General features: G+C 50.1%; 7 protein-coding genes across 7 annotated transcripts; 4 read left to right on the forward strand and 3 right to left on the reverse strand.

Annotated features, from left to right (window-relative positions):
* Positions 1 to 149: 149 nt before the first annotated feature.
* On the forward strand, positions 150 to 1,828 carry AUEXF2481DRAFT_69798 (uncharacterized protein; the record flags this gene model as incomplete). Its single annotated transcript, XM_013484507.1, has 2 exons — positions 150 to 757; positions 811 to 1,828. The coding sequence occupies 2 exons, from the start codon at positions 150 to 152 to the stop codon at positions 1,826 to 1,828; spliced, it is 1,626 nt and encodes a 541-aa protein (XP_013339961.1).
* An 850-nt stretch (positions 1,829 to 2,678) lies between these two features.
* AUEXF2481DRAFT_48265 (polysaccharide lyase family 3 protein) lies at positions 2,679 to 3,548 on the forward strand (the record flags this gene model as incomplete). The annotated part of the gene is made up of 3 exons (XM_013484499.1): positions 2,679 to 3,205; positions 3,258 to 3,392; positions 3,449 to 3,548. The coding sequence occupies 3 exons, from the start codon at positions 2,679 to 2,681 to the stop codon at positions 3,546 to 3,548; spliced, it is 762 nt and encodes a 253-aa protein (XP_013339953.1).
* On the forward strand, positions 3,452 to 4,053 carry AUEXF2481DRAFT_464015 (uncharacterized protein). Its single transcript, XM_013484521.1, has 2 exons — positions 3,452 to 3,754; positions 3,825 to 4,053. The coding sequence occupies exons 1-2, from the start codon at positions 3,587 to 3,589 to the stop codon at positions 3,936 to 3,938; spliced, it is 282 nt and encodes a 93-aa protein (XP_013339975.1). The 5' UTR covers positions 3,452 to 3,586; the 3' UTR covers positions 3,939 to 4,053.
* A 237-nt stretch (positions 4,054 to 4,290) lies between these two features.
* AUEXF2481DRAFT_8503 (uncharacterized protein) lies at positions 4,291 to 4,957 on the reverse strand (the record flags this gene model as incomplete). Its single annotated transcript, XM_013484446.1, has 2 exons — positions 4,291 to 4,514; positions 4,567 to 4,957. The coding sequence occupies 2 exons, from the start codon at positions 4,955 to 4,957 to the stop codon at positions 4,291 to 4,293; spliced, it is 615 nt and encodes a 204-aa protein (XP_013339900.1).
* Positions 4,958 to 5,740: 783 nt separating this feature from the next.
* AUEXF2481DRAFT_464051 (uncharacterized protein) lies at positions 5,741 to 7,052 on the reverse strand. The gene has a single exon (XM_013484522.1). It carries the CDS (start codon positions 6,959 to 6,961, stop codon positions 5,891 to 5,893), a length of 1,071 nt encoding a protein of 356 aa, XP_013339976.1. The 5' UTR covers positions 6,962 to 7,052; the 3' UTR covers positions 5,741 to 5,890.
* Positions 7,053 to 8,341: 1,289 nt separating this feature from the next.
* AUEXF2481DRAFT_48266 (uncharacterized protein) lies at positions 8,342 to 9,623 on the forward strand (the record flags this gene model as incomplete). The annotated part of the gene is made up of 5 exons (XM_013484500.1): positions 8,342 to 8,441; positions 8,501 to 8,682; positions 8,743 to 9,084; positions 9,118 to 9,324; positions 9,384 to 9,623. 5 exons carry the CDS (start codon positions 8,342 to 8,344, stop codon positions 9,621 to 9,623), a joined length of 1,071 nt encoding a protein of 356 aa, XP_013339954.1.
* A 154-nt stretch (positions 9,624 to 9,777) lies between these two features.
* AUEXF2481DRAFT_8506 (uncharacterized protein) lies at positions 9,778 to 10,777 on the reverse strand (the record flags this gene model as incomplete). Its single annotated transcript, XM_013484447.1, has 2 exons — positions 9,778 to 9,984; positions 10,040 to 10,777. 2 exons carry the CDS (start codon positions 10,775 to 10,777, stop codon positions 9,778 to 9,780), a joined length of 945 nt encoding a protein of 314 aa, XP_013339901.1.
* Positions 10,778 to 12,365: the final 1,588 nt, after the last annotated feature.

Consider the following 12,365-nt stretch of genomic DNA (forward strand, 5'->3'; position numbering starts at 1 on the left):
AACGAGGTCATTCGTCTCGGTGATCTCGTGCGAAAGCGGCCGAGGCAACATCGTGGACGGAACAACGGCACTGCTGACGACGAGACGACAACCAAAAGCCCTTCTGACTTCAAGTAGACTTCACTTGAGCACCCAAGTTTGTCTCTACCATGTCGTCTAATAGCCAATCTCCGACATCGACACTTCCTCGGATTTTAATTATTGGCGCGGGCTCTCGCGGTCATGCTTACGCTCGGGCTGTGTCGGAATCTGGAGAGGGTATCATAGCTGCCATCGCAGAACCCATAGCCTTCAAGCGCAGTTTGCTAGGCTCCAGGTATATCTGGTCGTCGGAAGAGAGATCCGGACAAGGACAAGAGTTCCATGACTGGAAAGATTTCCTACAGTATGAGACCACGCGCCGGAGCAATGCAGCTGCTGGACGTCAAGTCCCTCCAGGTATCGACGGTATGTTCATATGCATACTAGACGAACAACATGCAGAGGTCATCACTGCCTTGGGTCATCTGGCCATCCATACACTTTGTGAGAAGCCACTGGCTACAACACTACGAGATTGTATGGCCATATCTACCGCCATGTCATCTCAACAAGGAGGACAGTCGGCCATCTTTGGCATCGGTCACGTCCTACGTTACAGTCCACATAACATGCTCCTGCGCAAGTTGGTCCTCGAAGACCAAGTCATTGGACCCGTGCTGTCTATGGAGCACACTGAGCCTGTTGGCAACTGGCACTTCTCGCACAGCTATGTCAGGTAAGTTCAAAGTTGTGACATCAAAGTCTCCGTTGTTGATATTTAGGTATCAGAGGCAATTGGAGAAAGGAGTCAAGCACAGCCCCATCGTTACTGACAAAATCATGCCACGATATTGACTTCCTATTGTGGATGCTGTGTTCACCTGCCCCTGGAACCAATCATCCTCCACATGTTCCGGCATCAGTGGCTTCATTCGGTTCGCTGAAACAGTTCAAGAGATCTCGAAAACCCGCGAGTGCAGGCACTGCCACCAATTGTCTACGATGTCCGGTTGAGAAGACATGTACCTATAGCGCCCCAAGAATATATTACGACAACCAACTCGCCAAGGGAAACACTGATTGGCCGGTCAACATCGTCAATCCAGAGATTGAAGCATGCTATAACGATCATGGCAAAGCAGCAGCCAAAGAGATGCTCTTCAAGTCACTTGAGGCTGACTACGATGAGAACATATCGCCGAAAGAGATATCCAAGCGTCCTTGGTTTGGAAGATGTGTATGGGAGTCCGAGAACGACGTGTGTGACGATCAATTCGTCCTTCTCTCCTGGAATGACGATCCGTTGCCCGAAACACTCAGTACCGGCTCTTGTAACCCTGATGGTTGCAATTCCCCAGCTAGGATGGCGAAGACCGCATCCTTTCATATGATCGCCCAAACCGAGAAACAGTGCGAGCGGCGAGGGCGTATCTACGGAGAGAAGGGAGAGATCTCATACGATGGAACCCTAATCACGGTCTATGATTTCTCTACTGGTGAGTTTCAACACCACCGTCCGCGCAGGCCTGGCGGAGGTCATGGTGGAGGAGATCACGGACTTGCGACCCATTTCCTCAAAGCCATCGATGCAGTGAAGAACAAGAATATGTCGATTGAAGAAGCTCAGATTCAGCATCTTGGTTGTACCCTAGAAGAAGTCATCAGAAGTCATACTCTTGTTTTCGCAGCTGAAGAAGCGCGGCTCGAAAAGAAGGTCGTCGATTGGCAGCAGTGGTGGAACTCAGTCAGTGTTGCCGCCAATGCTTCAGCTTTCGAAACGCCGCCCAACAGCGCCCAGCAGTCTTGAGAATCTTGTTCTCACCAACCCTAAAGTCAGATGTACCAAGGAGCTGCAGTCACATCCACACTTTGCATGGCTGCTGCATCCCGCCGTGTTTTATTACAAACCTCCCTCATATTCGTTCGTCTTGGCGAGCATGCCTTGGCACGTTTCAGCGAGTGAGGCTGTGTTTTCTCCACCCATATAGATCATCCACATGGTCACAAACATCGATCACTGTCGTTATTCTGGCAAGATCTTCACGCAAAACAACTGATTCAGGCTTGCTAGATTGGCCCTGAGCAACGATCATGTAATTAGGGCTCGGTGATCACCTCGAACGCCCTTGCGACCTTGGCCTTGCACATCCTAGCGGCTTACTTTTCATCACATCCTCTCGTGCACTCCGATTATATCGGTCCAGTCGTCGATCAGCTTCAGCTCGCTCGCTACCGAAAGGCGGCGAGATTGTCTTGACTCGCATGCATTGATACGTTGTTTTGCCCACTCCCAATGTGCTTCAACCGAAGCGTGGTCCTTGTGATCCTCGTAGCACACAGCATCCTTCAATGTGGAGTACATTGAGACGAGATTGAGTGGGCCTACACATGGCAGGTTGTCATCGTTTCAGAAAAATACAGCGGGACATGCGGTGCAGTAATTCTCGGAAGGTACGAGAACAGAAGACACCAACCCTGTCCATCGATCAAGTATATATATCACCCTCACCACCACACAATCAACTCTCCTTCTTTCTCCAGAGCCGTGCTCCAGATCAATCAAGCAACACATTCATTCATTCCTCAAAAGTCACTCTTTGAACCTTTTTCAACAACCTCTTTTCTCTTCAACAACTTCATATTTTACATCAGCAAATATGCGTTTCAGCACTTCTGCCATCATCGCTGCCTCCCTCTCTCTGGCTGCCGCCGAGCGAATGGGTCCCCTCCGCACTCGCGCCTCCAGCAGCTTCCCCATCCCTGCCAGCCAGGGCTCCGTCACCTACGACGACGCCAAGTCCATCTCAGGCACCTTCGACGGTGGTTACAAGACCTACGGCCGTGGTGTCGAATGTGGCGGTCAAGCCGAGGGTCAGAATGGTGACGCCGTCTTCGTCCTCGAGGATGGCGCTACCCTCAAGAACGCCATCATTGGCAAGGACCAGAGCGAGGGTGTCCACTGTCTCGGTGCCTGCACCATTGAAAATGTGTGGTGGGACGCTGTTTGCGAGGATGCGCTTACATTCAAGGGTGATGGTAATGGCAAGGTTATCGGTGGTGGTGCTCGTGATGCCGATGATAAGGTGATCCAGCACAATGGTGTTGGTTCCATCTCTATCGATGGCTTTACTGTTGAGAACTTTGGCAAGCTTTACCGCTCTTGTGGTAACTGCAAGCAGAACGGGTATGTTTTTTTCTCCGATCCCACATTCGCACATGCACTAACGATAATCAAGTGATGCTCGTGAGGTCACTATCAGCAACGTCAAGGCCACCAACGGCAAGTACCTCGTTGGCATCAACTCCAACTATGGAGACACTGCCACAATCACCAAGACTTGTGCCACTTCCGTCAAGCACATCTGCCAGGAGTAAGTCAATCATATTGTACAGTGATGCAAGAACAACTGCTGACTGCTGAAAACAGGTACAAGGGCACTAACAACAATGACGAGGAGCCTTCCACTGGCTCTGAGGGTCCCTCCGACGCCTGTATCTACCAGGAGTCTGACGTCTCCGTCTGCTAGACCACGCTCGCCTACTCACAAGACAGCCGCGGATTGGAATGTATAAGGGATTAGAGAGATGGAATGATCGAAAACACACACGAGTTCTCCTGCTAGTATCTCAGGCTGGCTCCTGGGTTACTATAGCAGTTTCTGGATTCTGGCTTTTGGCAAGATATTTATTGTGGGAAGATAACTTAGGTAGTCTTTTCCTGCAATCCAAGATAGTCAGTTCCTCCCTGTGTACTCCCTGTACGCCGAAGTATATACAATGGTAGTTGACTTAATTCACAGTAGTTATTTGTGAATAGAAGTACTGTCACGGAGATGCGTCATCTATCTGACTCTCTTTGCGGACTGTCTCGATTTGGAAATAATTATGCCTTTGTACAGCTTCTTGTCGCGCTATAGTGTCATAAGAGGGGATTGGGAATGGCACTTACTAAGCCCCGCCCGTATGATCCCATTGTGCTCTCCGTATGTTACAGCACATATGTCTGCAGCTGCTTTGGCGCACAGTGTTATCAAGATACTGTACTGGTATCATGGAGATACTTTGTTTCATCGACTCCCCACGTCAGGATCGTCGGTATTGGAAATGACTCTGCCTTTCTACAGCTCGTCGTTGCTCTTTTCCAAACATGACGAAAGTGGTTAAAATTATTGCACACGTAGGGAGGAAGGAAATGACATTCAGAATATCTGTTCGTGTGAATTCAGTGGTGATGATCACTATAGAGCCAAAGTTCTATCCACGGTATCGTTATGCATCCTCGTTCTGGCCTGCGATTCGAGCTGCTGCTTCAAGCTCTTGTAGGAAGCCGAGCTCATCTTCTGGATCTTCTGCTACCAGAAACTCATCTTCCGCCTCGCGCAGGATGGGGTAGTAATAAAGGCAACTCTTGTTGTACAGCTGATTGCCTTCACGTCTGACATTGCGATAGTCTACAAAGCAGAGCCAGCAGAACTCATGACGACATTTGGAACCTGTCTTATCAGCATGCATGTATGCCTTGAGTATCGTCATAAAGCCACTTACAAGTCATGTGGTCGCAGCCGTCGTTTTTCTCGATAGGCGCGTGGCACTCGGGACACTCTTTCGATATCTTTTCCATCTCGGCTCGGGATCTTTCGTCTTCTTCGCCTCTTTCTGTGCGGCGACGTGCTTGGTATTGGTCGCAAGTCTCATCCACGTGCCAATCGATCTCACATGCGACGCAGTTTTTGTGCTGACAACTCTGGCAGGTGAAGATAGGCTGATCAACACCGCCGTGATGCAGCTGGCCGGCGTCACAGGTAGTTGAGAAACAGTGGCGGTACTCGTCGTCCTCAGCCAGAGCTACTCGCAGGGACCCTTGCTCATACTTTTCGAAATGCTTCTTGTTGCTCATCTTCTTTTTACTTCGTTGTACCCAAGCACCTGTGGACATTCTGGGCATGCAACCTGGTCCCAGTTCTTCGATCGATCTCAGTCTCGATATGGCTAACATAGCAACGACGACAAATGTTAGATCCATGGTCGTGTGACGAGACTTTCCTCGGGCCGGGAAGCTGATTGTTGCCTTTCCCAACGTCGCAAACCAGACAGGTCCGTTTTGGTTGTGGTTTCTTCCTGAGTGGCTCAAGCTCGTCGGACAATGCGTCTGTCAAGGACCTGGAGGAGAAGGATCTCTTCACACCAGCCATGGTTGTCGGATAGTGATTAATGATAACAATATTGGGTTGTTGAAGAGAGAGCTTTATGTAGGAAGCAATTTGATCGATGCAGGTGTGAAACTGAACGATAGTGAAAGAGCTAGGACTCTGGGAGTAGTATTGTAGGGTCCAGTGGGCTTCGAATATTCTTGCAGTGTAGTAGCAAGCCAATGAATTATCAAGCGATCCCGGAACAACGATGTATTCGACGCGTTTCTTGCTCTGATTTCGAAGTGACTAGGCAGCTGTCACTTACGTCACTGCAACAACACAAGGAGATCACTGCAACAACACAAGGAGCTATCACTCCCTCTTGGGGTATACATTCAGTCCTTCTTAGCCTTTCGCTGTCTGTAGCTAGGCGATAACGAGCCGTCGCAAAGCACAGCCTAACTTAATGTCAACGCACCCAGCACGGGGAGCTGACGAAGAGAGGTATCCCAGCGACATCGCTGCAAATGTGGAAAGGTTCGTGCCTTGAGATCGCTGTAGGTCTGACAGCAGCTCACAACGCGAAGGGGGAAAAGAGTTGTATTGGGATATGAATTAGGAGAGCAGGGGCACAACGAAGTAGAGCAGGGGAGGGGGGCACAACGAGGTAGAGCAGGGGAGGGGGGCACAGCGAAGTAGAGCAGGGGGGTATGACGGAATGGAGTAGACGCTACACCTCATTCGTGCTTCTTCAACTCCATCTCGAACGAGATGTGCCCAGTCGCAACGCCCATGGTATTCTTCGGCATCGTACAATAAGTCTCCTTCAGGGGCCTCCTGATTTCTTCGGATCCAAGGTCTAGTCTCGTAAGTGTATCCATCAGAGCTGCGTATAGAATGTCGATGTTGCCGTCTTCAATCTTGATAGCGATACCAAGCCCCCCTTGAGCACCCAGGCGTCTCGTTGCCTCGCAGTCTCGAATGCCAATACCGTAGCAGCCTTCGGCTCCAAGCTTGCCGACTAGGGCACCGTCGTAGGCTCGCATCAAGTCGGTGCAGAATCGAGAGTCCCCGGCGATCATATCCGGATGATGCGCCATTGCATGATATATCTGTGCCTTGTTTCGTGTTGATTGGCTAGAAGCATGCTGTCTGGATTCCTCATCATTTTGGTCCACTGCGTGAGCCAGCCCCGCAAACATCAAGGCCAGATTTTGGAGAGGTAGGGCTGGAGATGGTGCATTGCATCCGTCAACGACCCAGCGAATCTCCTCGGGCTTCAAGTCGCTCAATTCTTCGTGGATTCGTTTGATCCTCAACTGAACAGGATGTCTCGGATCCTGATAGTTGCCTATACCAGCATCAAGGGATTTTGCGGCGGCCAGCATGCCTACATGTTTGGCGGAACAATTGCTATACATTGCTGTCGGGACAAAGTCGGTTTTCGTCCATCCATTGTTGATCTTCTTGGAGAGGGCAGGATGACCACCGCAGTTCATGTCTTGTTCAGTCACGCCGACTTTCCCTAGCATATTCATAACGCGCGAGACATGTTTGTCTTCGGAGTTGTGTGAGCCACACATCAAGGCAATATCGGCTTCATCAAATCCGAAGTTCTCGGCCACTCCAGTTTCAAGAATCGCAAGAGCTTGGAAAGGCTTCGCAGCAGATCGGGCAAGCGTCAGTCGTGACGGATCGCCCATAGAGTAGAGGAATTTGTTATTGCTGTCGACGATAGCGGCATGGACGATATGGCTATTTTCGATGACATCGCCGCGCCAATTCAAGACCAGATCATGGCTGTCCATAGTGTGTGGTACAGTTAGGTAGTAGATGACTGAACCTTGCCGACAAACGCGATTTATGGACGCAAGGAAAGAAGGCACGCCCTACCTTCTACAAAATTGTGTTTCCTCAACCGACCGCGTTGTTCTCTGACCTTCTCAAAAAGGAAAGGTCGATCACGGGCTTGGAGACTGCGGAAACAGACATGACAAGTTTCTGTATTTATTTTAGACTCGATGCCAGCACGGCTAATCTTGATGGTCTATCGACTCGCTATCATGCAGCTCCGAGTACAGCATTGATCATGACTGAACATATTGTCATTTGGGAGGAGCGCAAGTCGCGTCATCGGCGAAAGGTCTCGATTCGGCCAAAGCTAGGCCCAATGAGGAATCAGCCGCTCTTCATCCAAATATGTCGATAACTGCGGACGCGTTCGACTCTGCACACGCGTACCCTGTGTTTCATCAGGATCTTGTTGGCGATTGACACTTGCTATAACATTCCTTATGCGGTTCAGAGCGAGATTCTGCTTCGGTCAGCTGGAGGACCAACATGACGAGCGACGGACGTGATGGGCGGCGTCTGCCATCTTCACAGCGAGACAACAGGCTTATCTCCAACGTGCAGATAGGCACTCTGGTCTTATCATAGAGTCCCTCAGATCCCATGACTATATACATGCCATACCTGTGTCTCTGTATCTACCAAGGCAGTTCACTTGACATGGTATCTCTCTATTGGGAGGGTTCGGTCAGCTCGGATTAACACGTTGAGGCCGACCGAGGCGGCAGAGATAGACGCATTATCAAGATTGTTCAGCTTCCCCGAATCACCATCATCGTCGGGTTCACGTTTGAAGCACGATACTGACGCCCTGCGCGAAACATTCTTGACAATTTGTGTCCTCGAATTGCGCGCGAAACCAAGGTGAAGACGACACCGTGGATGAATGAAGTCACCAAGATTGAACAGGCGAAATGTGGGGCAATTTGGGGACTCCACGAAACTCTTTGACGCGTGTGCACGTCCTATCCTTACCAACCTCCTCCTCAATGTCGCGTCTTGCTCTTGGGAGACAAGATCTCCCAAGCTACTTGGCTTGGTATGAGATATCGACAGATCAGAATGGGCCAGTTTACCTTCGGGCGAGCACAGATAGGCCTGTCTCGTGCGGCACGCAGGTCATGCACGTCTTCTTATCAACCTCGGCCGAGCCCGAACCGCTGCGATATCGAATGAGCATCAGATCAACAAGGAGATGGAAGTGAAGGCTGTCTGTGGAGACACATATGTTGACTGTATAAATTGCTCTACGGTTTTCGAATATTGAGAGATTCAAGCAGATGGATCGTACTGTCACCAACGCAACAAGTAACAAAAATCAACGAAACTCATCGATCATGCCAACTTTCACGGTGAAGCCTTTGCCTCAGGAAGCAGGCAAAAAGACAAACTTCGGGGCCATTGTCGATGGTATGGAACCGGGAAACATTGATGGCAGTGTCACTCATGTATATGCACTCTCAATATCTACGTGGCTGACACCTCGATACTACTAGACCTGGACTTGAAGGCACTTCGCGATACAATCTGGGCCAATAAAGTGATTGTTGTGAAAGGGCAGAAAGATCTCCTGCCAATCCAGCAATGGGAACTTGTAACTCGCTTTGATCCTGACGCACCACAAGTCCATTCTCATGGTGATGTTAAGACGTTTAACAAGAATGGTGGCATACTGTCTGTAAGCAACATCATTATCAACTCACTGACGGAAGACTTATGACGCTTATTTCACTATCAGGCGAGTCGAGAGGTCCTTGGTATACCAGGCGCTGAGAACGTACGTCTGATCGGCAAATGTTACCAAGGCGCAGATCACTACGGTATCAAGGATCGAACCATCACAAAGCCATTGACTCATGACTGGCATGCGACAAAGCTATTCGATGACGATTTCGAGAACGGCCACACACGCTTCCAACGATGGCACATGGATGCCCCTCTATATGAACGAGATCCTGCCTGGTTTACCACTCTTCGCTGCATCAAACGCCCGACGAGTCCCACACTGGCCATTCACTGGGACGACGGCTCCGGTCTCAAAATAGATACCGAACCCGGCCTCACTGCCTTCTTCAGGAATGTTTAGACTTACGATCTCATGAGTGCTGAAGAGAAGGCTATAGCCGACCACAGTTGGGTCGAGTATGCGCCATATCCCTACAAATGGATGGGAAAGTGTCGCGGAAACCCTAATGGCTTGGACGTTGCCTCAGAAGGGCTTGAGGCGAGTGCTGAAGATCTGGGCGAATGGAAGGACGAGCATGTAAAGCGATACCCCATGGTCTGGCTGAATCCAGTCACGGGCGAAAAGGCTTTCCAAGTCCATTGAATCTGCGCTCGCAAGCCTTCTCTGCGTTCGTCTCCCGTTGCAGAGCCGAGGTTATCGATGATGTCGTCAAAATCAGAGCGTGGGTGAAGGCTATTCAGGGCCGCATCCTTCGCCCAGAGTATATTATGCTGCCAAAGGTTGAAGAAGGCGACGTGATCATATGGGCTGATTGGCAATGCTTCCATTCTGCCATCGACTACCCGTCAAAGTATGGTCCTCGGACTATGCATCAAGCCAACATCGGTGCCTTCTTGGCGCCTATTGGCCCTGTCCCCGTTCCTGCTAATTAGCTCTTTGACTGCGAATCGCTTCATGGTTGCACGTGATGGACGATGGATGGGAGTCAGCGACCAACAGATCGCCAAATGTAGTAGACTTCTGGTATACAAGCGAGCTGAGCTCGAATGCCTAATGTCCACATCTATGAGCATCTTGCTTACCGACTCACAAACCAAGTCTTTGTAGAAGTTTGCACACCTCATCGGCAACGAACACGGGATCGTCTTTCTGGATGAAATGACCACATCCTTCAGCGATGATCGGACCCCTACTCTTGTCACTTTTGGTCAGTGTGGCAAGGTTGTTATTATACTCGTGCCAGACTGGATTGACGTATCTCATAACAAGCACTTTGGGCACACCAAAACTTTTCTGTAATTTATGTTAGCTGCGCGTAGGCGAGAAAACTTCCGAGAAGCGGGCAGACCTCATTCTCCTCGGCAAATCTGTCCCAGTCGTGACCGATCACTGTAATCATAGGGGCTCCTTCTAGCTTCGGGGAGTCCGCGTGTGGCAACAGTGTACTGAGCGTCTGCCTATTCAGTCCTTCAGGATTAGGCACGGAGGCGTGGAATCGCTGCCGGTAGCTCTGTCTCACGCTGCGCAGTTGATCCACTGTTGTACCTGCAGGCAACTCGCTCTCCTCAAAACCAGGAGCATCAGGATTAGGCCAAAGTTCCACCAGATCAACGTGTGCCATGATCGAATCTAAGAACAGGAAGCCAGAGACCTTGCCAGGATACTCGGTAGCGAATAATCGTGCTATTGCGCAACCGATGGAATTACATACGAAGATCAATTGCCCAGGTGCAGAGAATAGATTGAAGTCAAGTTTCTTCTCGCTGGATTCGACGAGGAAATCATGGAGGTCATGAACAGCATCCAACATATCATGATCACCATTCGGATCTTTGTCGGAAAGACCTTGTCCATATCGATCGTAGGATAATAGATGTGGTCGTGTTGCACCGGCCTTTTGCGTCTTGAGCTTTGTTTGAAGAATTGTCTCTTCCCACGATGACTGCGGTAAGATGAGGCCGTTCAGAAACACGACCAATATTTTACTATGCAAGTCCCCTGGCATGAAGCTGTAGTGGAGGTTTGAGGACGGTTTGGTCTTGAGCTGGATCTGACCGTGCTCGACATCTTTTGGATTCCTGGTCATGTTGACTGAAGACGCTACGGTGGGGACAAGGGCTGCAAGTACCCGAAAGAAGGAAAGTGCAAAGAATCAAGGTTCACACTGGGAGTGTGTTCGTGGAAAGGACGGACGTCCGGATGGTCGGCATTGGTCGGCTCCCGCGTTGCATCCCGTCATGTGGTGTCCGTGTTGCAAGAGCTGCCCACGCGCGCATCGTTTCACAATTCTACAAAAAACTTCATTGCCAAATTCTTCGAACGTCACCTACCTGTGCTGACCAAAAGCTACGCGCGAGGTGGCAAAAGAGATGATTCCGCTGAGGCTCGAACTCAGGACCGCCTGTGTGTTAGACAGAAGTGATAACCAACTACACCACAGAACCAGTTGATGTGAAATGGCTCGTCAAGATGGAATATAGTGCTCACTAAATTGTTACCACGTGAGCCACATGAGCAGTCGCGTGCCACGCACAGTCTTCCGGCCACTCGCTTCCCAGACATTTGGCCAGTGAGCAAGACCTAGGATTCGAAATTGCAATATCGAGTTCCTTGTTGGAGTCAAACAGTGGGCCACGTTTGTGCCGACCAAAGGTCATGTCGTCTGAATCTGCACTCTCCATCAGCCACTCCAGATAATCAAAACCTATGATTACACAGCCACTAGACGCTACATGACCCCATGAGTCACAGTATTCATTGCTAACTAGATAACCAGTGCTCTGACAGTATTTCTATCAGGATAACACCCGAGGCGGTCACACAATGCCGCTAATGATGCTTGAGGGCATTGTTGGCGGTGCAACCCTGCTCAAGATCTGCATCGCTCTGCACTGAAAACTCTTGCCTACGAGTCGTCAACAAAGTTCCAAGTCTTCTTCACTACTGCATATACATCCTTAATGACACAGTGCTGTTCTGTTAAAACAATGTGATGCGTGTCTATCAGGCTCGCGTTGGAGTCGGGCTCCTGACTCGACTCTCGACGCGTCCAGTCTTTCTCACGCGACGGCTACCAGCCACCACACTCGGTGCACGTCGGACACTTGGATGCCTGCTCCACACGACTAGTCATCGCCGTACCGATGAGAATCACGATCGAGGATCTGTAAAGAACACAGACCAATTGTCCCAAACCGAGACCATGAAGAGACGTGTGGAAGAGTTGCGTAAACTCTTCCCAGAGTTCGGCGGCGTTTCTCCTCGTACACCAAACCGCCTATCAAGTCAATCAACTGAGGCCGACAATATCGAGCGTGGTCTTCTCGCTGAATGATATCGATTGTGGGGCTTCGTCGTGTACCGTTGCGACTATACCGACGATGAGGCATGGAAATTGTGCATGCAGCGCGTTCACGCACCAGTAAAGCAGAACATGGATTTCTACCGTGGACATGATCTACTCCATGAAAGTACCTTCAGGATCACTGTTATGGAAGACACAGGTAGGTTTGCTGGAGCGAGTACATCGGCTATACGTCAACACTTCTACGAGTGGTGCAAGCATGCATTGCACAAAGAGCAAGGCTCTGCGGAGGAGACAGAGAAGCGACAAAAGGAGCCCATGTGCTCATATGGAAATCTGGCAGTAAGATATCGATTTTGTCTACAGATTG

Source organism: Aureobasidium subglaciale (assembly GCF_000721755.1).
Source record: "Aureobasidium subglaciale EXF-2481 unplaced genomic scaffold scaffold_29, whole genome shotgun sequence".
Lineage (NCBI taxonomy): Eukaryota > Fungi > Ascomycota > Dothideomycetes > Dothideales > Saccotheciaceae > Aureobasidium > Aureobasidium subglaciale.

What these genes read in the sequence shown, in the direction of transcription:
- AUEXF2481DRAFT_464015 (XM_013484521.1), top strand. Translation starts at nt 3,587, where the DNA reads ATGTATAAGGGATTAGAGAGATGGAATGATCGAAAACACACACGAGTT. An exon ending in TTTTCCTGCAATCCAAGATA is followed by an intron (nt 3,755 to 3,824) that starts GTCAGTTCCTCC and finishes AATTCACAGTAG; the next exon opens with TTATTTGTGAATAGAAGTAC.
- AUEXF2481DRAFT_464051 (XM_013484522.1), bottom strand. Translation starts at nt 6,961, where the DNA reads ATGGACAGCCATGATCTGGTCTTGAATTGGCGCGGCGATGTCATCGAA.